This window comes from Ciconia boyciana, chromosome 3 (assembly GCF_034638445.1).
Source record: "Ciconia boyciana chromosome 3, ASM3463844v1, whole genome shotgun sequence".
NCBI classification, from domain to species: domain Eukaryota; kingdom Metazoa; phylum Chordata; class Aves; order Ciconiiformes; family Ciconiidae; genus Ciconia; species Ciconia boyciana.
The window spans coordinates 102,504,658-102,528,030 of NC_132936.1; the positions used below are offsets into that span (position 1 = coordinate 102,504,658).

Below are 23,373 nucleotides of genomic sequence, written 5' to 3' on the forward strand. Positions count from 1 at the left end.
CATAGAGTTTATCTTGTTTGTAAAACAGTCCAGGTGGTCAAGAATTTAATTTTTTAAGTCTTCTAACACAACACTGGATAAAATGTTGCCCCCTGTAGGTGTAGCATTTTGTCTAGGTAAACTAGGTTCTACTCACTTGTGATTGCTTCTTCAACTACTCCAGCAAACAGGAAGAAGATAATTCTACTAAATTATTGTGAAACTTTGCGTATTGAGTTTACCTTGTCAAATAAAAGCTGTTTAGAAAGAGCACAAAATCTTAGGTAGCCTTCAAGTTCAGTTACTTACTTTTAGAGAAGAGACCATCCTGTGTAATTAGTCATAAAAGAAAAAAATATTTATATGTAAACTGACACATACAAAAGTGCAGTTCTTATTCCTGTTGAGTAGTCAGTCAGACCAAAGTATTTTACTTCCGAGCTGACTCTGAGGTATAGAGGGTTTTATTTGTTTGTTTTTTTCCATTATGACATGAGTTGTCTGTGAGAAACACATATGTGCTGTTTGGAGATAAATAATTCAAGCATGGAGAAAAGGCAATCAAGGCATGAATCTTATTTTGTGGTTCAGTAACCTGTTCAGCTTTCTGAAAATATGTTAATTTCTTGTGCAAGTCAGAAAGTTGGTATGAAATGACAAGCAGCAGTGAATAGCATTTGAATTAAAATATTTTTGAGCTGGATAGCACAGGTTATTTTCATGTAATGTCAACATGTAATGATGTAAAAGCTAATAACAATAAATAATTCTTCTTCAGGACAAAATACAAAACAACAGTCCTGTTTATTTAAAAGAATTTTAAAGGCTAAAATATTTTAGATGTAAAAACAGTCAAGTAAAACGGGTTATAAATTAAAAACAAGCTTACATTTTTCATTTCAAATGTTTCTGTGCTAGGATCTTAAAGGTAATTGAGGTTCTTTGGATCATACCCTAGTTACTTAATTTGTGCACAGAAGAGATACTATTGCATTTGTAAATGAATAATTAAAACATCACTAAGATAACTATGTGGCTTTGTACATTACTAGCTAAGTAAGCAGTATGATGTGGAGTGCGAGAGCTCCAAAAATAATTGACTGGATATTAAATACAATTGGGGGGGTAGATACATATCAAAAACATTGAATGCTTTTTAATGCGAGGATTTTTGTTGTTTTGGTGATATTTATTTAAAGATGCCATCATTTTCTGGAGTTTGAAACATCTTTTGGAAAAGAAAAATTGTTTGATAACAGGGAAGTTATTATTTGAGAAAGAGATGTTAATTTGATATTTAAGATGAAGAGATGGTAAGTTTCTGTGTTATAATAATTCTAATTCTAGTGCTGATAATAATAAAAGTGAATTAAAGTGTTGTTAATGTAATACTTCTGTAATGAGTATAACTTTCTATGCTATTTCCATAGCCAGCAATTCAATTAGTCTTAATAACTTTGTAGTAAGACATTTGTTCTTTTAGTATTTCTAAAACTGTGTTACATTAGTATGAATTTCAAACTTTCATTGTTGTTTGTCTGAAGAACTGAGGATAATGATGAAGTTTGTAAAAGTAGGACATTTGAATTTGAAATATGACTATGAGAAAGTATTGCCTTTCTATTGGTTTGTGATTGTAGAAGAAACCACTGGGAACCTCTGAGAGTTTTTAAAATACTTTTCATGGTACAATTAATTCCCAAACCAATCAGAATTTATGACAATGTGTTTTGAATCAAAATAATTCTGGTGCTGAATGTGGCACAGATATATTTTATATGCAAAAAAGTAATTTTTTTTTTTTCTGTCTACAAAATATAACTGCTTGACACTTCAACTGTGAGAAACTAATTGAAGGATTAATGTGATGTATAAAACCTTTATTCATAGATGGGAATCTGTACACATTTACATGTGGAAAATTGAAGTACAATTTTATTTGGGGTTTTTTTCTGACTTTATAATGGTAATACATTAAAGGATTTTAACTTGATAATATGCTTAATCTGTGAACAAGCATTCTAATATTCTTTACATGGATGCAAATTGATACGGAAATATAATTTTCAAGTCCTGTGTTCACACTGAATTACATAAATATTTAATTAGTCTTGCTGCAGCTAAAGTTTCATTCTTTTTGTAAGGTATCAGCCAATGTTTTTTTTCACTCCAGAAAGATGTCATCAGGTACTGTGTTTCCGTAGAGAATATACAGTTTGATTACAGTGCCTTTTTTAACTAATTAGTATCCAGGAAGTACTCGAGAAAAAAACAAAAGTATTGTGTTTTCAAGTTACTTTTAGGTTGTGGTTAACTTCCTTAAGCACATATTTTGATGGATCAAAGCAGCTTTGATTGCTGAACAATATAAGCATAAGTAAAAAAAACAACCCACATTAAAAATTTAAACCTTCAGTATTAAAAGATCAAATGTGAAATACGTGAAAGTGCACTTTTCTCTGAAGATGATGTACAGTTAATCTATCCTATTAAAAGAAAGCATTCACTGTCCTTTATTGTGAATCATAGAATGATTGGAATTCAGTTCAATCTGCTCAAAGCAGTGTTGACACTGAATTCAGACAAAGTTGCTTAGGACAGCCTGCTCCAATAATAAAGCAATTATCCTCATTGTTAAATTTCTGTGGTCCTATTATCTTTATCTGTCTAGTCTTCTGAATCTGTCGTCTTTTTCTGCCTTCTCTTCCCATTTCCAACTTGTTTTGTGTACTCCATTCTGATATTACACCTTCTTCATAACTCATACTTCCCGTTTCCTTACTGGACATCATTAACTTGTGCCTAATTGCCACCTTCCATTTCACTCTCACTTCTGTTGGTCCCTGTGTCCTGGTGAATTGCAGTTTCTTCTTCCTGCCTTTTCTGCCACTGCCTCTGTGTTTGATAGGTGTTAGAACTGGAAGATACTGAAGAATGAAGATTTTCTGTTCTTGGCCCTGTCTCTAGTCTCATTTGGGTCAGGATCAATAACTCAGAGAAACTGGATGTTGTTCCAATAGCCCCAGACATTCTCAGCTATCCATATGCAGTCTTGGGAGGGGAGGGAGCATGCCTACTGCCAGCAGAACCTTGGGAGATTTCATCTGTTGAACTTTGAGGTCAAAAATGAATATACACAAACTGAGGCTTTTGTCAAATCTCAGAGCTTTCCCATATTTAGGAAGATTCCATGAAAATGGTAAATGGATGCCTGAAAAATGATAAATGAACACCTGACACATGCCAAATTTTCCTTGCTCTAAATCAGGGAACACTAGGACTTTTAAAAAAAATAAATCAGTTACCACTATAGCGGTAATTTTTTTTCTTCAGCTCATTCTTGGTCACGGTTTAACTATTTTTTTTGGAACTTAAAAACAAAAACCCTTCAGTGTGAGGCAGAGTTGCCATGAACTTCAGCTATAACAAGTGATTTTAATTAAATTATGAGCAACTCCAAACGGACTTCTGAAGGGAATATCAGGTAGTCTTAGTAGGATGTTGTGGTTTAGCTCCAGTTGGCAACTAATCCCCACCCAGCCGCTCGCTCACTCCCCCCTGGTGGGATGGGGGAGAGAATCAGAAGAGTAAAAGTGAGAAAACTCGTGGCTTGAGATAAGGACAGTTTAATAGAGAAAGCAAAAGCCGCGCACACAAGAAAAGCGAAACAAGGAATTCCTTCACTCCTTCCCATGGGCAGGCAGGTGTTCAGCCATCTCCAGGAAAGCAGGGCTCCATCACATGTAACGGTTACTTGGGAAGACAAACGCCATCACTGAAAATGTCCCCCCCTTCCTTCATCTTCCCCAGCTGTATATGCTGAGCATGATGTCATATGGTATGGAATAGCCCTTTGGTCAGTTGGGATCAGCTGTCCCGGCTGTGTCCGTTCGCAACTTCTTCTGCACCTGGCAGAGCATGGGAAGCTGAAAAGTCCTTGACTAGTGCAAACATTACTTGGCAACAACTAAAACATCCCTGTGTTATCAACACTGTTTTCAGCACAAATCCAAAACATAGCCCCATACTAGCTACTATAAAAAAAATGAACTCTATCCCAGCCAAAACCAGCACAGATGTGCAACCAAGGTCTTCTGTGAACAAAGGGATTTTTTTTTAATTTGTTCATGATAATGAAAATATTTTAAAAAAGGTTTTAGCTTCCTTTCCTCTCTGATCCAGAATATAACTCCACTTTTATCACCTTTTTGCTCTGTGTGATGCAGCAGAATGCCTCATCCTGAAGGACTGATGGGGAACTCTGTAACTCTATGGGTCTTTGTATTTCTGTTGTACTGTCTGAAATTGAAAATACTGCATGCCTTCTCCTCCTTGTTGCACTGTTTGTTTTATTCTGGCCCTATTAAGCAGTTATACTGTGTTCTTATATTTCTTGTTCTTTCTTGGACTTCAGTGGGTTGGAAGGTGAAGGTCAGATTTTGAAGGTTTCCAATTATTTCTAGCTTTACCTTCAGTTCTTCAGAAGACAGTGTTCCCAACTTAACTCAGTTGAGAGTTGCTCATGTTTTTCCTAACTTTTCTGGTATGATCTAATAAAACAAGAAGCAATTTTACTCAAGTTTGATATTGACTAAATAGAGGTTCTAGTCTAATTGGGGCTTCTTTTTCATCCTTTTGGGACTTCTTTGGTTGCCATTCTGGTATTTCTTTAGTAATTTTGTCAGGATGGGTGGTTTGAAGTTATTGCAGGTTCCTTTTCGTGTGAAAATTTTCAGGGTTCTAGGCACAATCTTATGTGCACAATCTTTTCCTCTTCTGGTCAGAGGTAAAAAGTGAAGCAAAAATGATTTTCAGCTCAAAATAGAAGTGCAAATCTGACCAATTCCTTTTGGATGGTGGAAGGTGCATTTCTTTTGATCTTTCTTTTCCAGTTTTTAAAACACACCTGTACAATTATTTAAGAACAGCCCCACAAACACAAATGTTCCCTGTCATCCCACAAAACAAACTGAGGAGGTTGTGGAACTGCGTGCGTTTCTCAGTCAGCACTTTCACATAGATGTATGAGCCCCAGTGTACAAAGGGCATATGTAGACTCAGAGGATAATTTGATTTGGAAGGCTCCTGGGAGAGTAATTTGCAGTTCAGCCCCCTGCTCAAAGCAGGGCTAACATTAAAGCTGGATTCTGTAATTGATCTAGGCAATCTGTTCCAGTGATTAACCCCTCTTATTCTGGAATTTTTTCCCCTCATCTCCAACTGGAATTTTGCTTGTTGCTACATTGGGCTGTTGCCTCTTGTCCTTTTGTATTGGATCTCTCAGAATGTTGAGTATGTTGCCAATTTTTCTTTAATCCCACTCCTTTTTACATAGTGAAAGATGTTGCCACACAGCATTATAATCCTAAAGTGAAGTGTCAAGATCTCGGCAAATGAAATTCATAAATCTGATAAATCTTCATAAATATTATATAAATAGAAAAAATTCGACCCCCAAGAATGAGATTTATGGTAGTGAGTAGAGGGACGCTTGGAGTCTAGCAAAAACAGCAAGAAGAAAGGGATATGTGAAATCCTAGCTTCCATCCAGATGAATGCAGCCATGTTCAATCCTGAAAGATGCACCTCTGTGTGTTGAGGCCACAAAAACCTCTCTGAGTGTTAAGGTGTCTGTTACCTCAAGGTCTTACTCTCCCTCTTTAGAATGCAGGTTTGAGACATAACTGATACAGGAGGCTATAATGTTTATTAATTGATCAGCACACTACTAATAAACCAATTAACAGGTTAGTTAACTAGTAAACATACCACTATGGATCACTTACAGTTCTATAACGCTTTACACCATTGTTAATTGCATGCAATTGTTCAGTTCTATCACTTTATTCTTATAAACTGCAGTCAAATATTATTGAATTGTAGTTCTATAACCCTTCACTTTAACCTCCCACACTACTTATTAACAAATTTGCAGTTCTGTCGCTCTTTAGCTTCTCACATGGAGTCTTTCAGATGTAGACCCAATGGAAAGTCCAGTGGGTTGCCCAAGGGGCTTCCCTCTGACATCCTGGCAGCCTTGATTAATGAAGCAGGTCAGCTTCATTATAGTCTGTGGGCATCTGCATTCCTTCTGGCAAAAGATCTGCCCTCTCTTGTTCTTGAACTGCTTTTATAACTTGTTCATTATTTCTTATGTTTCTAGACCCTCTTTTTTACCACCCTTCTATATCCCTTTCTCTGCCCAGTCTCCTTTCAAGTAAACAAGCTGCCCCTTAATTACTCTTCCTCAGTTGATCCAGTTTGCTACATCCATTCCCAGATTTCTTATTTCTAAAACCACATCCTAGGTAATCTTGGCCTTAAATGGTATTACCGATGTTGTTACTTAGGTATGATAGACTTGCAAGATTCTACCCCTGCAAAAGATGCGCGATACTCCCTTTCAGTTATCTGCTTAATAGCAATTACAGAATCTTTGTTTTATACACTTTCTAAGACATGTCAGTCTACTTCAGCCTTTTTTCCTCTACCTGGTTTTGATCAAGTATGCCTTATCTCCATTCCGCTTAGCTCCTTCTTGGTTTATATGCAAGTGGCACACGTACCAGCACTGTTATGTGCTTCTTCTCATTCTGTTTTTTGCTCACACAGTATACTATTTGTCAGGGAGCAGCAAGGGCCAGCTGGTCTCTAAGGGAGGAGGAGCCAGGAGCTGAGCATAACAAGGCTGACAGAGGCAATGGCCTCACCAGCAAGAGCTCAGTCCCTCCCCAGCAGCACTATCTCAGAGTTGGCCCTGAGTCCAGGCAGCCAAACCTCCATCCCCTTCCAGGAGGGGGGGATGTTCCATCAAAAATCATCAGCCTTGACATCTGCTGATAATCTCTCCATTTTCTGCAGAGACCCTGTCTTGTTATGGGGTCCAGTACTCTGGCAGAACCTTTTGCTCACAATGTCAGTCCTCCCTTAGATTAGGACCAGATACTTTTCTGTTCTTTGAAAAGAGATTGGAAGAGAAAAAACTGATTAAATTTAACAGTATTAAACACTAGCTCAAATTTAAATGGTGATTTTTCAGTGATATCTTGTATATATATTTGGAACTTTAGTAGTATTTATTAATGATCAATTCTGATAAATAGTGTAACTTTTACGAGGTAAACTTTTACAAGACCTATTAAAATGTGTTTCTTTCTGTTTCTTTTAGTATCTCCTGAAGCAATTGGGTTCCTGTCTGCTGTTGGGGTGTTCATTATTCTCATGTTGCTACTTTTCCTCTATATTAATAAGAAGATGTGTTTTGAAAATGTTAGTGGTTTCCCAGAGCTCGATTCAGGATACACTACAAGAAAGAATTCACAAGATAAACTTTGTAAGTATCTGAAATACAGTGTACTAAACTTAAGTATAAGAATGCATGTTTTTACAAGGATCTGTAGAAATACAGAGATAATCACTTGACTCAAGTGATGAACACACACAATGTTGTCTTTTCCCGTGACTGTGCGGTATGTGGAAATGAAGGAACCTTTGTATTCACAAACCACAGAAATTCAACAGTCATATAACTAAAGAGTTGACATTTACTTATTGGAAGATATTTCTCTTGCACTATGAGAATAGTCTTGAACGTATTTTAAATGTTCCATAATTGTGTATAATTAAATCTTCTCAAGTAAATTTGTGAATGGGATTATTGGGTTTTCACTCAGCCTATTAAAATCCTTCACCGACCTTTTGGAGAAGGTCTTGCATATACTCAACTGGAAAATAATTTTAAAGAAGTCAGACATTAGAAACTAAAGACATCTTATCTCTGACTTAAAAAATTATTTCTATACTTTTTTAATAGAACAAGGTCTTTAAGGATAACTTGAAATGAAAAAAATTAGACCTTGAAAAAGATACTGAGGGTTGGTAAAATAACCCCTTTCTACTTTTGGGCTGTGGAAATTGAATGGGCTTTGTTAGCTGACTTGAGAGGAAGAGACAGGCACCAGAGAACAGAATGGGAAATTTGAATGGTTTTCTTCCCTTCTACCTCTTTAAAAGGTGCAGCTAAATTTTTATTTTCAATTTTCTTCTTAGAAAGCAACACGGGCTTTTCTGGAGATGCTGTTTCAATTTTCTGGAGACAGAAAAAGTTCTACCCCCTGGAAATTAAGTTTGTCATCTTAACTTTCTTTTTTCTACAAAACTGAGTCTTCATGTTCCGAAATATCTTACTTTATGTAAAAGACAACAAATATTTTGGGGTGAAGAAGTCTCCACGATGTGTGTTTTTGTGCAGCTGTTATGTTAAAAGCTTGTTTTAATGTGACATTGGTGAAAGGATGTAATTTAAATGTCTCACAACTTCTTCTTTGCAGGTTAGAATAAAAAAAAATATTTCCACCTCACACAGTTGTCTTATTTTTGAAAATAATGAATTTTATTATGGCTAGTTGATGCTGCAGTTGATGAAAGACTATGGTTTTGCTGGTTGATTGTGGCTTCATTTCAAGATATTTACTTAGCTGCTTTCTTATTATTTTCAATGCATATTGAATGGAAAGAGCAAAGCTGCAGCTTCCCCTGGTAAATGTATTGAGTTTGAGATAGCAAAAGCAAATAGCTCTGAAACTGAACTTGGAGAAGTGGAGTTATCTGTTTGTGAAACAGAGGACCTTTCTGTATTAAAAGTTGTTGCTGAATAGGTTGGACAAATGGCGTTTTTCAGAAACCTCCACCAAAATCTGAGCCTTCCCTCTGTGTCTTCTCTGGTCGACACGCTTAGCAGTGCCATGGATGATCTGACCAGTGTTGTTGGAGAAGTCGGCTACAGTGTAGCCGATTCAGTAACAGAACAAGTAACAAGCATGATAAATGGCCTTCGTGCTGAAGATGAAAGCTCCAAAATACAGAATGATAAACCTGTGCAAGGGAGAGAGGAACATACGCCATTATTAACTCATTCTCAGGAAATTAATATGAAAGCGAAGAAAGGTATTGCAGAACATAAAGAGACTCATTATTCTAATTCATTAGATTTTGTAAAAGAAGATACAAGTCAAGGTGGAGTATCTGACCATGTCGTGGACAAAAACCAGTGTCAGTTCAAAGGCAGAGATAGTAATAATCATTTAAGTGATACAGAAGTACCTCAGGATTTGAAGAATGTAGGAGGACATTTTAAAAGGGAAGCAGTAGGAGGAAATGAGTGTTTTGTAAATGATAAGTTCTTGAAAGATAGGAACCTGAAAAGTAATAAATTTACAATGGAGCAATCTATTGAGGAACAAGATAATTGCCTACATGCAGTATCAGGTAATTCTAAGAGTCACTTGCATAGAAAAATCAAACCATGGTCACCTGGAGTTGTTTTTAAGGATTCTGAAGAAGTCCACAGTATGAAGGTTCCCAAAGATTTAGAAACAAAACTTGTTGAAGTAGGGAAGCAAAAATTATCAGACTCCAGCTTGAACAAGACACACAATGACTGTTCCAATTGCATTAATGAAATCAAAGAAAAGAAATGTGAAGCCTTTTTTGACAGAAAAGGAAAATCTGTATCAAAGGATGAAGACAATGTGTCAACTACAATTGCAAAAGTGGGTAAAAAGAAAAACTCGAAATCTGAAAAGAATTCAAGAGAGCTGTGTAATAAGAAGACAGCAGGAAAAGGTGAGGAGTCCGTCAGCAAACTGCATTCTTCAGCCTTTCCTGAAACTTACAATACTTCCTACTTTTTTCACCTAGTTCACACATTTAATAATAGTGTTTCCTGTGGATGGAAGTAGGTCTGTGTTGTCAGTGCTTCATTCTCTAATTATGTTGATATTTCTTGGAAGGTAATTACTTTTTAAAGTATTACTTAAAGGAACCGATTAATAAATGCCTTTCCTATGTTCTAACTTTTCTTTTTCTATATACAGTTTTTCTTACCTTCTCTGCAGTGCCCTGTGTGGTTTCTGTTGAAAACTATGAATTAATTAATACTGAAAATTAACACTTGTTCTGTGAAGGTGGTTTTTATTTTGTGTATTTTAAAAGCATTGCATAAAATGTGATAAGATGATAAAGAAAAAAAAACTTATGTTGCATTTACATTATAGTAGATCTTCACAATGTATTTCTGGGATATGTAAGATAGTAATTTCAAGACACAAAACTCAATGACAAGTGGCAGTTAAGTGATTTTAAGTATAGGAAGAACTGAATGAGGCTTGCCTTAAAGTTGTAGTCTTACAAAGAAAACCTGTGCATTATTGATATGGATGCTGTGTGTGCCATCTTCAACATTCAGTCTTAAACAATATGACAATGGGATTGCAATAATAGTTTGTGAGTAAGAAGTAAAACCTTGTATTTTTACACAATTGTTTTGTAGGCTGTGTAGTGAATTCTTAGAAAGCAACGTGGGCTTTTATGGAGAAGCTGTTTCTGTAGAGAAATGAATTATTTCATAATAGAAATCAGTTGTGGTTTGGTTTTTTTTTTTCAGTGTGTGTGTTTTCCCTTATCTGAAAATTTCAGTTACTCGTTTTGTTTGTTTTTTTTTTTAATTTGATTTAGGAGGTGGTTTCCATGTTTGTATGATAAACTATGATTTTACCTGTTATTTCTTCATGTAATACAATATTTGTAAAGTATATTCTCTATCAAAAATGGCATTTTAGGTCCCATAATAAGCAAATGAATAGCTTTCAATATGACCTTTGTTAGCCAAATAAAGGCAAGTTTTTAATAAGAACATGAATTCTTTTAGGCAAGTTTCCAACTAACATGTGAAAATCAAAAGAGAAGTGGCAAGGAGAGGCATAAAAGCCTGAGGATTTTTTTTTTTTAATGTACAGGAAGCTATATTTTTGCAAGAAACTGAAACAGATTTGTATTGTTCATTTAAAAAATGTTTGTATGGATAGCCTGTGTTTTAACTTTAATGAGGTTTTTAAGTCCTCTGAAGAAGTCTTGTTTCATGACTTCTAATAATAGTATACATCCTTATTCTTTTTCTTTTATGCTAGGAACTGGAGAAAAAAAATCTGGTATCACTGAGAACTTCTGGATGCTTACAAACATCAGTGTATGATTAGAGGCATAACTTTCAGCACTTCTTTCAAACGTGTTGCTGCCATGTTTTATACTATTCCATTCTTTATCCTTTATGCAGACTGATTAAAGAACCTAATTTCATATTTGTGAATACATTTCTTGTAATGATAAATGATGCATCTAATACTGAAGTCTGGTACTATATGTTAGTCCTGGTATGCCCTGCTTTAATTATAGTTGTGGAAATCTGTAGAAGTTTCCTAGGTGGCAGGTTTCAACCTGTTGAGGGCCATGTGAGATACAAAATTTTACTCTGTGTACCAGCAAAGGAGGCTCCTTTTTCTGGCAGCCTCTTGCAGTGAATCTGCTAGCCAGAATATATCTTGCTTGCTGTGATGTTCTCAGTAAGTGATCAGTGAAATTGAGCTTGCTTTATAGCCATCCATACAATAGGAAGAACCATATCTGTCAGACTTGAATTAAAATTGATAGCCTAAAGTTGAAAGATCTAGTTGCTCATTAGCAGTCTTTTAAGGCACCAGTTTTCCTATAAATACTAAATTAAGATTACGTACACATTGCATGTAGAGCTGGTAGCACCATCTGCAGTTAAGGTTTCCTGACATTTTCCATTTCAAGACCTTATTTTCAGTTGCTTATAACTGTGTGCCAAATTTGAAATATTTGGGATGAAATTTGGCATGCTTTCTGTCTGAGATTTTTTTTTTTAAGCTATAGTTTAAAATCTTTGGCTGTTTCCAGGAGTAGAGTATGGGAAAAGCATGCTGGTTATCTGTGCAAAAAATAAGTAGATTTCACATCTGCTTCACTAAGATGCTTTGTCACCTTTGTATATTGGAGTATGTACTTGAAATGTGGGAGAGCACTTTTCCCATGTCAGAGATGCCCATGTTCTTCTATGAAAACACGCGTAAGTTTGACCAAATTGCAATTCTTTGGAAACTTTGCCTTTGGAAAAGGCATAGTAAATACTTTTTATAATTTGCTTGTTCAATTCCCTGACCATCCCATTTGCACTCATATGCTTCATTGTAGGGGTTGAAGAACAGAGCAGCTCTTATCCTGCTTTTGATACTTATGGTTACTGAAGGATGCTGGGAATCCCCATAAGAGACCAAAACTGGGTGCTTGGAGCAGGAACCTGGACTATGGGGCTGGGAGACAGGAACTTAGGATAAGATTCTACTAGTATAAATGTAACTTTGCAAAAGATGTCTCACCTAAACTTGCAGCATAGGCTTTTCTGTATGAGTACCAGGGAATCACTTCTATGGGAAGTGATTTTACTCATCTACTTCAGAGGCTTACCTAAAAGTGGGAAGGAAGGACTTGTGTAGTAGGAAGAGGCAAACACTTGAGTGTAAAAGAGGCCTAGATGGCTGGTATAGGTTGAGTTACTTTAATTTTAAATGACTGAGTTTTGGGTAAGCTGAATCCCTCCTTTAGTCAGAATACCCAGGCAGAGGAGTGAGACTGGCTGGGCATGAAGACGGAGACTAATGGGAGCGGAAATGCAGAACTGGAGCTAGGACAGGAGCTGGGAGGAGGGCATAAAAGCAGGGAGGGGAGAAGTGGTTGAGTGTGGCTGGATAGCATGTTAGACAATATTCCCTTGCAGAATTAGGAGCTGAAAAACAGCATTATTGGCATCTCAGAGCTCTACCAGTAATGGAAATCCATTGGCAAATCATATACCATAGGCTTGCTCACAGAGTAGTGGTAATTGAGTTAATTATTGAGTTTACATGAACTCTTTTAGTGCCTGTTAGAGTTTGAGATCTACAGACCCTCTGTATGGCATGTTAAGTTTGGACAGAATCCATTTGAGGTTTGGAAAGGGGAGGGGGAAGCTTTCCTTTTACAGAAATAAAAATGCATCTGAATCTTTGACTTGTGGGAGGAAGTCATACTTGAGATGTTGGAAAAAGTTGGCCACAGGAGTGGGAATTATAGAGGAACTGGTATAAAACAATTAACTAGATAGTTTCTTCTGTGCAGTTTTTGCTGTTGCCAGATGTCTGCAATGAGAATCTGCATTAATTTCAGTTATTGAACAAGGGCTGTTTATTGCAAGTTAGATAAAATTGTGCATGCAAACATCTTTCACTAGCATTTTCCCATTTGTTATTGTGAGTTTAAGCACTACTGACATAAATATCCTAAGACGATCTTGTTGTAGGCTTCTCTTTGTAAATGAGTTTCATTTCTACGTTGCACTGCATGCTCACAGCAAAAATCAGCTAGGAATGGAGGATCAGGAGCTGCCTTTTTGATATATTAGGTCTCCAAATGTAATATTGCAGCAGTGTTGGATTTACTTTACATAAATTATTTTGAGCATTTTCTCACTTAATGAAGGGTTTCAAGAACTTCAGTGTGTGTTGCCTTACATAAATGGATCCATTTTCTGTTGAATAAGTTTTAGAATGTTTTTGGGGGGCTTAATGATCTTTCAGTTTTTCTAGAAAATAAAAATAGCTCTCACCAATTAGAAAATCACATAATACTTATGATTACAAGATGATATTTTTATACAGAAATTTTAATTGAAATAGCTTAAATATCTTCAATGATAACCTCTTATGGTTATTTTCTTGTATTCTATTTTGAGCTGTAGTCCATTTGCTTTATTTTATTCAAACAGACAACTCTTATATGAGTAAAGACCAGCATGGTTCATCATCTGAGAGTGAAGATGAAGCACTGGGTAAATATCATGAGGCCTTGTCTAGAACCCAGAGTTCCAGGCTGCCAGTGGTGGATGGCAGACAGCAAAAAAACTATATATGGGAAACCAGACAAAAATATAGTCCCCTGTCTGCAGAATATGATGGATACAGTAGTGAAGCCTCAATAGATGAAGGTAAGAGTGATTTAAAAGCATTCCTTTTATTCCAAATTTCAGAGTTATGTACTGGATAAGTAAGTCCTAGACAAGGACAGCTTGACTTGCAAATAGTCAATGTCTACAAGAAATATCCAGATATCTATTTGTGCATGCTCAAAAAAAAAAGAAAAGGCACAGACTTGTGCGCATTCTTCCGGAAATACTGCAAATGATATAATATCTTGTTATATTAAGTTTCATGCAATTTTGTCATTAGTCATTTTATTTTGGGGGGAATTTAAACTGTTTTGATTTAGGAAGGAAACATGGCAACTCTTGATGAATTTCGTGGTATTATAAATACAAAGAAGACCTGTTATTCCTCTATTGATAAGCTGTCATAACAGCAAAGTAAATTGAATTGGTTATTGGTTACGGTGCATATGGTCATTGCAGTGCGCATTACTGGAATGTTCTGTATCTTTTCTTCTCTTGAAATCACAGAAAGAAATTACTACAAAGATTAGATTAATATAATTTTTCCATGGAGTTAAAAGTTGGATGTAAACAATGGATGTTTACTTTTGAGGTATATATTTCCTAATTTTAAGTTAGGGTGACAATCTGACATAGAGGCTGAGAATTCTGCTGTCAATATTTTGTCAATATGCTTTTTGTGCTTAAAAATAGCTGTATGTGAGAACTGTGTCTGTAGCCATTTTCTAGCATGAAAAGTGGGCTTTGTTTGAAGTTACATAAAAGTCAGATTCTAATACAGATGCTGTGCTATAGTAAGGTATTTGTCGGTCTCCTTTAATATGTTAAAAGGCAAAGGTTTTTTAGAGATTGGTATTTTCTAATAAAAAGTGGATACATGTAATTAAAAGATGTCTGTCCTTAAATGTTCTATACAATCCAGAAATGCTTGAAAAAATTGAAATTTTCTACTATATGATGTACTTCATTTATATAAAAGTCTGTTTGCCACTGAAATTTGAAATTAGTGCATGCTTGTTCATGATTCCAAGTTAAGACTCAAAGGACATGAAAGCCATAACTGAAGTAAGTTGCAGAGTAAGAGGAGTATTTTCTGATCATCAGAAATTTCAGTTCTTTCCTTTGCTGTTAAATTGTAGGGAGGCTAGGAGTCTGAGTTCCAGCAAATAGGGAAGGAGATGCAGAGGTGAGGTCAGGTAGTAAGAACTGATCCTTGGACACTGTGATGGAGAAGGACAACAAGGAGGAAGGATAGTGAAAATATCATGTTTGGTTTTTGTATCTACTGAGATCTATCAACAGCATTGGCAGGGGGAATATGAAAGATAAGAGGTTAATTTTTTGTATGGCTCATGTCACTGTTGGGAATGAATGGTGATGTATATTAACAGGAGATGGAAAACTCAATTGTATTTATTAGCAAATAATACCAGATACAAATTATGCAAGACGACTACTTTCAGATCCCGAGAATGATGTATTTGTCTCTTTTCAACTATAGAGGCTGCTTGTTGAAATAATCATAGAATAATTAATGTTGGAAGGAGCATGTGACATTCCTCTTTCTGCTTCTCAGTTCAGATTTTTTTATCCTACCTAGTTACCTTCTCAGTGAAAAGTTCTCATTTCATCTGAGCTTTTTACTTTGGCTCTTTAAGACTTAAGCTCCAAAGGCATTGTACTAGCCTGTATCCAGGGTGTGGGGGTTTTTTTTGGTTTTTTTGGTTTTTTTTTTTTTTTTTTAGATAATTGTCTTCTTTATCATCCTCTCAGATCATAAAAGTTCATAGTCACTTTTATCCTCTTCTGGGGAATGAGAACTCCAGTCTGGAAATCTATATCATTGTTAGAATCTAAGACAAAAGAACCCTGTTGGCAAGTCCAAGTATTGCATCAGGAAAGTTACAATTGTTTTGCCTTCCTCCTTTTTCATTTTTTCTTCTATTGCTAAAGGTATCTGTCACCAGCTGCTATCCGTTCTCAATGTTCTTTCCATTCAGGAAGCTGGCTGAATGTAAAAACCATTTATATATATACACACACACATATTCACTCTAAAATTACGATGCAAATTGAATTTATTATAATGAAAGAACATTCAGGGTTTGGAAAAAAAAATTTAAAGCAAAAAACTATCAAAACATTCTAATTTAGAAAATTGTAAATTTTTAAGCACATACTTATACTTGCAAAAAAGCTTTAATACTGTCAGTATTTTGCTTTTGCTGCTGCTTGTGAGAGCATTCTGTTCCCACGTTTTAGAAGGAGTGGACAATCAGCAATGTTATTTATTTGATAGCCTGCACTCATTCTACAGTTTTCTGCAAAATGCTTGCAAATTAGCGTGATGATTTTGTCTCATTTTTGTAATCCATTAATCTCAACAAAATGATGTTCAGTAGTATTAAAAAGGGTTTTGTGGTATTGGACATGGCAACAGATTAACAACCCAGTATTTTTCACTTTTCAGTGACCTGAAGGTGGCACACTAGAATAATTAGTGTTAGTACTTTTTATGTTCTTCCTAAATGATTCTAAACATAAAAGAATCTTTGCACAATGATAAAAATGTGTTTGAATAGAGGAAAAGAAAGAGTATGCCTCGTTATGTTATGAACATTAGAGAGGGAAAGCTGCCCAACCTAGAACTTTGATGAAAAGAGAAAGTGAAAACCTCATGAAGAAAGCCTGCAGTCAAAAATAAATGCGAGACTGGCTATTGCTACCAAACAGTTCATATGTGTTCAGAAAAACACTTCACGGAACAGATGAGGTTAAAAATCTCTGATTCCAAGTGCAGAGTATCAACGTTCTAGATGTTTCAGTGTAATTTTTAAAATTCAAAGCTTTGCTGTTCCTTAAACTTGCAAAATAAATCTGTAGAAGACTCAATGCCATAGGAATCCTGAAATTTTTCATTAAATAGTTGGTTTTTATGACTGTTGAATTATTTTTATAAGTGTGAAGACAAATGATAGAACCATTTCTTGATTCTTTGTAGTGGAGGGGGAGCAAGCAGTGTGTTCCTATGTACTTTATTTAATATGAGAAACAATTGTCAATATATTTGACTTTGTGTGCTTCTGTTTCCGCATGTGTACTTTATCATTTCTACTTCTAAGACTTAAACATTTCAGCTGTACTTCCAGCTTAAGGCACCACTCAGGTTGAGCAGGGCTTGACACTGTTACACTGAAGTGATAAGAGGAGAGAATTCATTTTTGTCTCGTCTCTGTTTCCTCCATGCTCATTGCTAGTAAATCAGCCTCTGATGATACCATTAAAAATTCCATCAGAGGTAGAGTAATATAAGCAATGAAAATGATATTTCATTTTTGGAAAATTCTGTGTTATTTTCTCTTCAGCAGTTAATCTCTATCACATGTTGTATCTTGCAACAGTGTGCTGTGTGTTTTCAAAGGAGTCAATAAACAGTTTTACTAATAACTGTTTATTCTGCACTTTAATCTTCACTTTTTAAATTTGTTTGTTTAGACACGTCTGCACTTAATAGTGGACGCACAAAATTTCATGAGACAAAAATATGAACTTGTCTTTATTAATACACCCTGTAAGCTTTGCTTGCATTGCTAAAAGCATGTATAATATTAATATGTTTGCATTACTAAGACCATCAAAATTTCTGATCATATTATTTTAAGGTTCACTTATTATCAATTATGTAATTAATTACATCTATTTTCTGGCTGCATGCTTCCAAAAATGTTTTATTCTGAAGCCTGAAAATGTGTGTGGCATGTTTTCACATCATTCTTTTCTCCTCTAGATGGCCATATTAATCTTTCTTTTCAGCATATTTATGTAGAACTGACATGGCATTTTGTATAATGTTTTTAATAGTTAAATGATGAAAGCAATATATTTATTGGGGTTTGTTGATGTATTTTGATGATGGAATGTTCTAGTAGCACTTTAGTTCATTCTATGAAATTTAGGTTTTTAAATTTTGGTTCACAAATACCTGCTTATGACCAGTGTCTGATCCACTTTATACATTTGTATAGCACATTTGATGCACATAGATTTTGATGAGTTATAATATATATTTTAAATGAAAACAAATTAATATTGTGCTTAGATGCAAGTATTTCTGCAGACTCCAAGCTATTGTAAAGATGTAACTTGCAGTGAGCTCCTCGTGGACAGGCTTAATTCCAGAGTATCTCTGAAGGAAAATCTAGTTCATTAGAAAATCAAGATAATGACAACTGTCATCATCAAAGGTAAAATAGTACAGAATGGCAAAGTAAATGGTACAGATGGCAAAGTAAAATGGTACAGAAGATAGGTTTACACCTGAAATTTCCAACTCTTGCACAAATGACTCAAAACTGTTAATCACTGAAAAGAGGAACCTGTATAACTACAGTATTTCTTGATATCTATGTGTGGATGTAACGCAGTCTCTGTGCTTAGGCCCAGAGTTCTAGGGTCAGCTCGAAGTTTGAAATCTTGTTTTTGCCAATAATATTCTTTGTGTTCTTTCTCATGTTATCCAGTAAAGTATGGATACTTACGCAAGTGACCTTTTTTCCTTTTCCCTGATACATATCCTGGTATAACTTCCTTTTTGTTTTTCATAATGTGCATCCTACTTGTATTATTCCCTACCATTGCAAGTGGTCTTATTATCCTATTGAATATGTAGTATTGCCTTTAAGTGCTCCAATTATTTGTAGTATTTTGGAAGAGGAGATTAACATAGGCTGTGACATTACACATCTGTTTCAGAAAATAAAGAACAAATATCAGGAAAAAAAACAACAAAAAAGCAAAAATAACACCATAAGTTATTTCTGCTAACAAGGAGATTATGAATTGAAATAGTGATCTAAATAAGGAAGTGTATAAACTTTTTAAATTTAAAATTGGCATTATTCTTTGTACTTTGGTAATTGGAATTATTTTTTAATATCTGTATTGATTGTGATCTAAAATGGACCATGCTTTCTTAATCACTTCAATTTCAAAAAAACATACAATATGATATTAAACTAGCCTCTTTGTCTCCAGTAGTGGCTACTTCCTGAACTTTAAAAACTCAAGCATTATACAGACAAGTTGTTGTGTCTTTGTTATCTCTATAAGCTTCATAGGCAAGTACAATATATTTTCTTTAAGGAAGCAGTCCCTTAAATTCCTAAAAATGGAAGTTTTTAAACGTAGAAATGTTAGGGTAAATATACTGAAATTAGAGTTTTGCAGGCAGATGTCAAAAGCTGTAGGTTCTTCTTTTCTTTTGAAATCAAGATTCTCTGAATCCCTTGAGATGAGAAAGGTAGAAGAGGGGAAGAAAACATTCTGGTTTTTTATAGTTAGTTTGTGATGTTCGTAAAGCATATCTTGGCCAAATCACCTCTTTAACAGCTGTGCAAAATTCCAGATTAGCAAGCAAGCAAGAGGAATTGATCCCAATTCTGAGGCAAAGTAAGTGACATCATGATGGAAAAAGTAGTAAGCTCACTTGCTTACTTAGCATACTTAGATGTACTTTATTTAGCTATAGTTCACCAGCTCAGTATAACCACAGGTTCCGTCTCCAGCCTATTTTAAAGTGTTTTTCTAACTTCTCAATTGATAAAGCCCCGTGGCTGAAGACATGTTTGTTCAGAGGCTTTATTGCTGAGATTGGCCCAAGTGCCTTACATTTCACAAGGTTTTTTGAAAACATATGGAAGCACTAAAAGACTGCAGTGAGAAAACATAAGTTCTCTTAAATGAGAATCTGCTGCTCTAGCAGGCATATGCTACTGGATTTTATCCATCTTTTCCATATTGTGAAGGTAGAGTATGATGTTATTTTTGTAGTTTATCTTCTCCACTTTTATTCTTCTCTAGGCTTTCGGCACTTTATGTTGACGTGTCTGTTGGACATATGTTTGCCTTGCTCCTCAGTGTCAATCTTTGCACGTGAAGGTGACTGTTCTTCTGGAATCTCTTGGATCTGATTCTTTATGCATTTTTTTGCCTTTTCTTTCTCTCTTGTTAGTTTTAATGTCTTGGGAAAAGTCTCTTCACTGAACTACTTAAAGTATATATAGAGATTTTCTTTCAGTATCTTCCCAACATAAACACCAAAAGCTCTTTCATAAGCACCTCAAAACTGGTATACAGGTGAATCTCCCCAGTTTGTTAAAGCAACCTGGTGGAGTTTTCCACAGTAAATACCTTCTGTAAAGCAGGATCCTACTTCTTCAGACTTGTCAAACTAAGGTGAAAGCCACTGGACAGGCTGAGAGAGAAAGAATGGATCCCTCAGTGAATCCCATGATAATCATATGTTTTCCAGTTTAGTTTCTGTTGTTATTCCTTGCATATAAGCAGATCTATTTTCAAGTCAAATGTGAATGAAGACTTACTGTTTCAAAATTATGGAGTGAGGGCCTCAGTATGGTTGTATCGTGTTCAGCAAAATAAGGCCACAAAGTTCTCTCAGAATTGGTCTATATACCTGTACATTTCAGATGCTAAGAATTACAGAAAAGAAGGTGGCTTATGTGGAATAAGAACTATGAACTAGTATTCAGACTGGAAGACTGAAAGCTCAGTTGAATACTAGATCATAACTTAAATAGTTATTTATCTTCTTTTTCCTCTAATATGCTTTAAAGAAATGAATTAGAAATACAGTGGAAAGAGTATTTAGGAAGAAGGTGGCCACTCATTTTTCTCTGATGTGTCTTTATCAGATACTTGTGAGATTTCTCTGGTATAATACCTATTGGAAGAAAATACTCCTTTTGACCTGCAGCTGTGGATAGACCTAGGGCTTCAAATAGTGTGTTCATCAGGATACTTTGAAAGGGTCTTTGTAAAGACACTTAAGTCTTAAGTAATCTTCAGAGCAGTATTTCCCAAATATTTCAGAGTATATTTTGAAGGCTGAGTCATGTTACAGCTATGAGACATTCCAAATACCCATACTCATGTACCTCAGCTGATAGTACTTGTGTACTATCAATTGCTATAATTCTTGATGCATGTTTTTGAGATTTTTGGGAGAGAAAAAGGGTATTTTTTAATTACAATATTTCTTTAGTTTCATCCAGCTTCCTTATGCTTGTTTTCTGTTATGTGGGCAGCTACCCTTGACACTTTTAATTTTAAGAGTAATTTAAAATCTTCATGTAGTACAGGAGAAAGTGCAATGATGAAATACTAATGGTACAAAGTTCTGATCCCTGATTATGTGTGTCTGCGTCCTATTTATTGGTAAATTGGAGTGAGTCTTCATTGGCTCCAAGCCCTTAAAAATTGGAGAAAAAGAATTTCTGATGGTTTTGAAGCCTCTAGGGAGTGTGGCAGTTCAATCCATAGCTATACCAAGAGAAAGTTTTAGCGATAGTTTTGTGCAGTAGAAAAGATACTTTTGTAATTCAAGGATCTGCAGAATACTGTCCAGAGCTAACTTGATTTGCGTTACTTTCTACTTAATTTCTCTGATGCTGTGGTTTGGTTTTTTTTTTCCCCCAAGAGTTTCAAAGTAGCTTCCTAGTGCATTATGGCAGTCATCTATTATTCTTCTACAATAGTGGAAGATAAGTCAGTTCTGTTAAGTGTTTGAAATTACAATGTGCGTTTCCCAAAAATACAGTCAACTGAGCATTGCAGAGACTAAGCTGTTTTGAAGATTAACTTTTGCTCTGTCTTTTGTTCAGTTTTACAGAATTCAGATCTTTTTTCCTTCCCAAGAAAGTGTTGCTCTTTGTCTTTTGAAAAGTTCCTGATAGCAAGGAACTTTTCATGTAAGTACTTCATGTATTAGGCTATGATCATGTTGTGGTTATGGTTCTTTACCTGTATGAATGGCAGACAAGCATAGTGTTTACAGAGTCTGGAGACATGGAATGGACAGAATTCACAGATGGGGTAGAAAGTATGTGTGTAACTCAATATTATTCTTGTCATTTTCTTAAGGGATATTACAGAGGTAGCAAGATGTAAACCTGGGATTTAAATGCAAAGGAGGTCTGTGTCTGAGTTTAAATACAGTTTGGAAGAGAATGGAGTTACATTGAGAACTTTTGAGTTGAAAAGCCAGATAGATGATATCAAAGTTGTGCACAATAAGTATCTTGTTAACCAAAGGAAACACATGAAAGTGCTTGATAGAATGAATTTGAATAATTCTGAAATCATGGATTTACCCTGTGATGAGCAGCAGAGATGCTGGAAGAAGATGATGTTAAAGTATGCGTGTCATCTGCTGCCGAGAGAAGAAAACTAGTAACAAAACTCAAAGTCAGTGATGATAAGATTTTTCAACAGGAAAATTCCTTTTCCAGCTAGACCAACTCCAAAGAGGAGGAAAAACTGTCCGCCAATGGGAAAGGGCTTTTTTTCCTGATGTGCACAAGTGAGCAAAGCAATCTCACAAATTAGGTTCCTCCTGCCAGCATTTTGAAGTCTTTGAAGAAATACCCTTTGCATTGATGTGAAGGCTTTGAAGAAAGTCACCCTTAGCAATGTGATGTCTCTGAAGTGATGTAAATCATACATTAATAATTACAGGAAAGTTTCATTTTATTGTAATCTTACTATTTTAATAAGTCTCTCATCTGTTTGAATCTGGGATTTATGAAAGGATCAAGATCTGTCATTAATTGGGAGAAGTTCATGTATATATTTGTGGCTGAAATAGTTCCTTGTGGCATTGTATTTGATATAAATGTTCCACATTAATAAAATGTAGAACTGATTTGTGATATAAACATAAGGGGTAGTACTATATCAGCAAAAAGATCACTTCCTTGGTGAACCTAGCGCTTTTGCTGATTCTGAGAGTTCACGTGGAAAACTGCGTATTTCTTTTACTCATATGATCTCAAAGCTATTGGGTATGGGCATTCTTTTTTCTTGGTATTATGGTAATATCTAGTGATATAGGGGACCAGTTTGTTTGATCTTTATGCATGTATACCATGAGACATGTCTTGTTCTGAAAGACTCCCACAGAACAGACAAAAGAGGGTACAGCTTTCATTAATTGTAACCCTAATTGCAGAGATCCCATGGCTCTATCATGGAATGAGTGAGTAAGAAACAGGATCAAACAGTAGACTGGAAATCTCTGTGTAGACATTTATTAGGTGCTTTGGGAAAAGGAATTTTACCCCGCATGCACCCAGTACTCTGCTTACCTGCTGAGAATAGTCGTGCTACTTGGTCACCAGAATGGAGGGGTACTTGTTACATAAATATGAGAACTAAGAACATTATTACAACTTTACATAAGAATATTACAAAAGAACAGTTTATCAGTTTTTCCTCCATTGTGCCTGTGGATAAATGGATCATTCTTCTTAGCTTTAAAGGTTAAAATCAAAAGATTTTTAACTCTAGTCTGAGACTAATGTTTGCTTCCCAATTGTGCTTTTTTCCCTTAGGTTAAAGACTAGTTACCATTAGGACTTTTTTATAATCTGATCACATTATGTTTCAACCGTCTCTTTGGTAAAAGAAGAACAACGGGTTATTTTTGTAACTGAACTCTTTTTGTTTTGTTACCTAGTCACTGTAGATTATTTCCCTTA

General features: G+C 35.4%; 1 protein-coding gene across 8 annotated transcripts in view; it reads left to right on the forward strand.

Moving 5' to 3' along the window:
* The window catches only part of SYT14 (synaptotagmin 14), a 104,611-nt gene that overhangs the window by 21,875 nt on the left and 59,363 nt on the right, over positions 1 to 23,373 (forward strand). For 3 of the 8 annotated variants that reach the window (XM_072856851.1, XM_072856853.1, XM_072856852.1), the window contains exons 3-4: positions 7,148 to 7,312; positions 13,640 to 13,858. In XM_072856851.1, the coding sequence (XP_072712952.1) occupies positions 7,148 to 7,312; positions 13,640 to 13,858 (384 nt within the window). Of the gene's footprint in view, positions 1 to 7,147; positions 7,313 to 8,351; positions 9,604 to 13,639; positions 13,859 to 23,373 lie in introns of those variants that run through there. The other 5 variants (XM_072856847.1, XM_072856846.1, XM_072856848.1 and 2 more) reach the window with 4 other exon arrangements.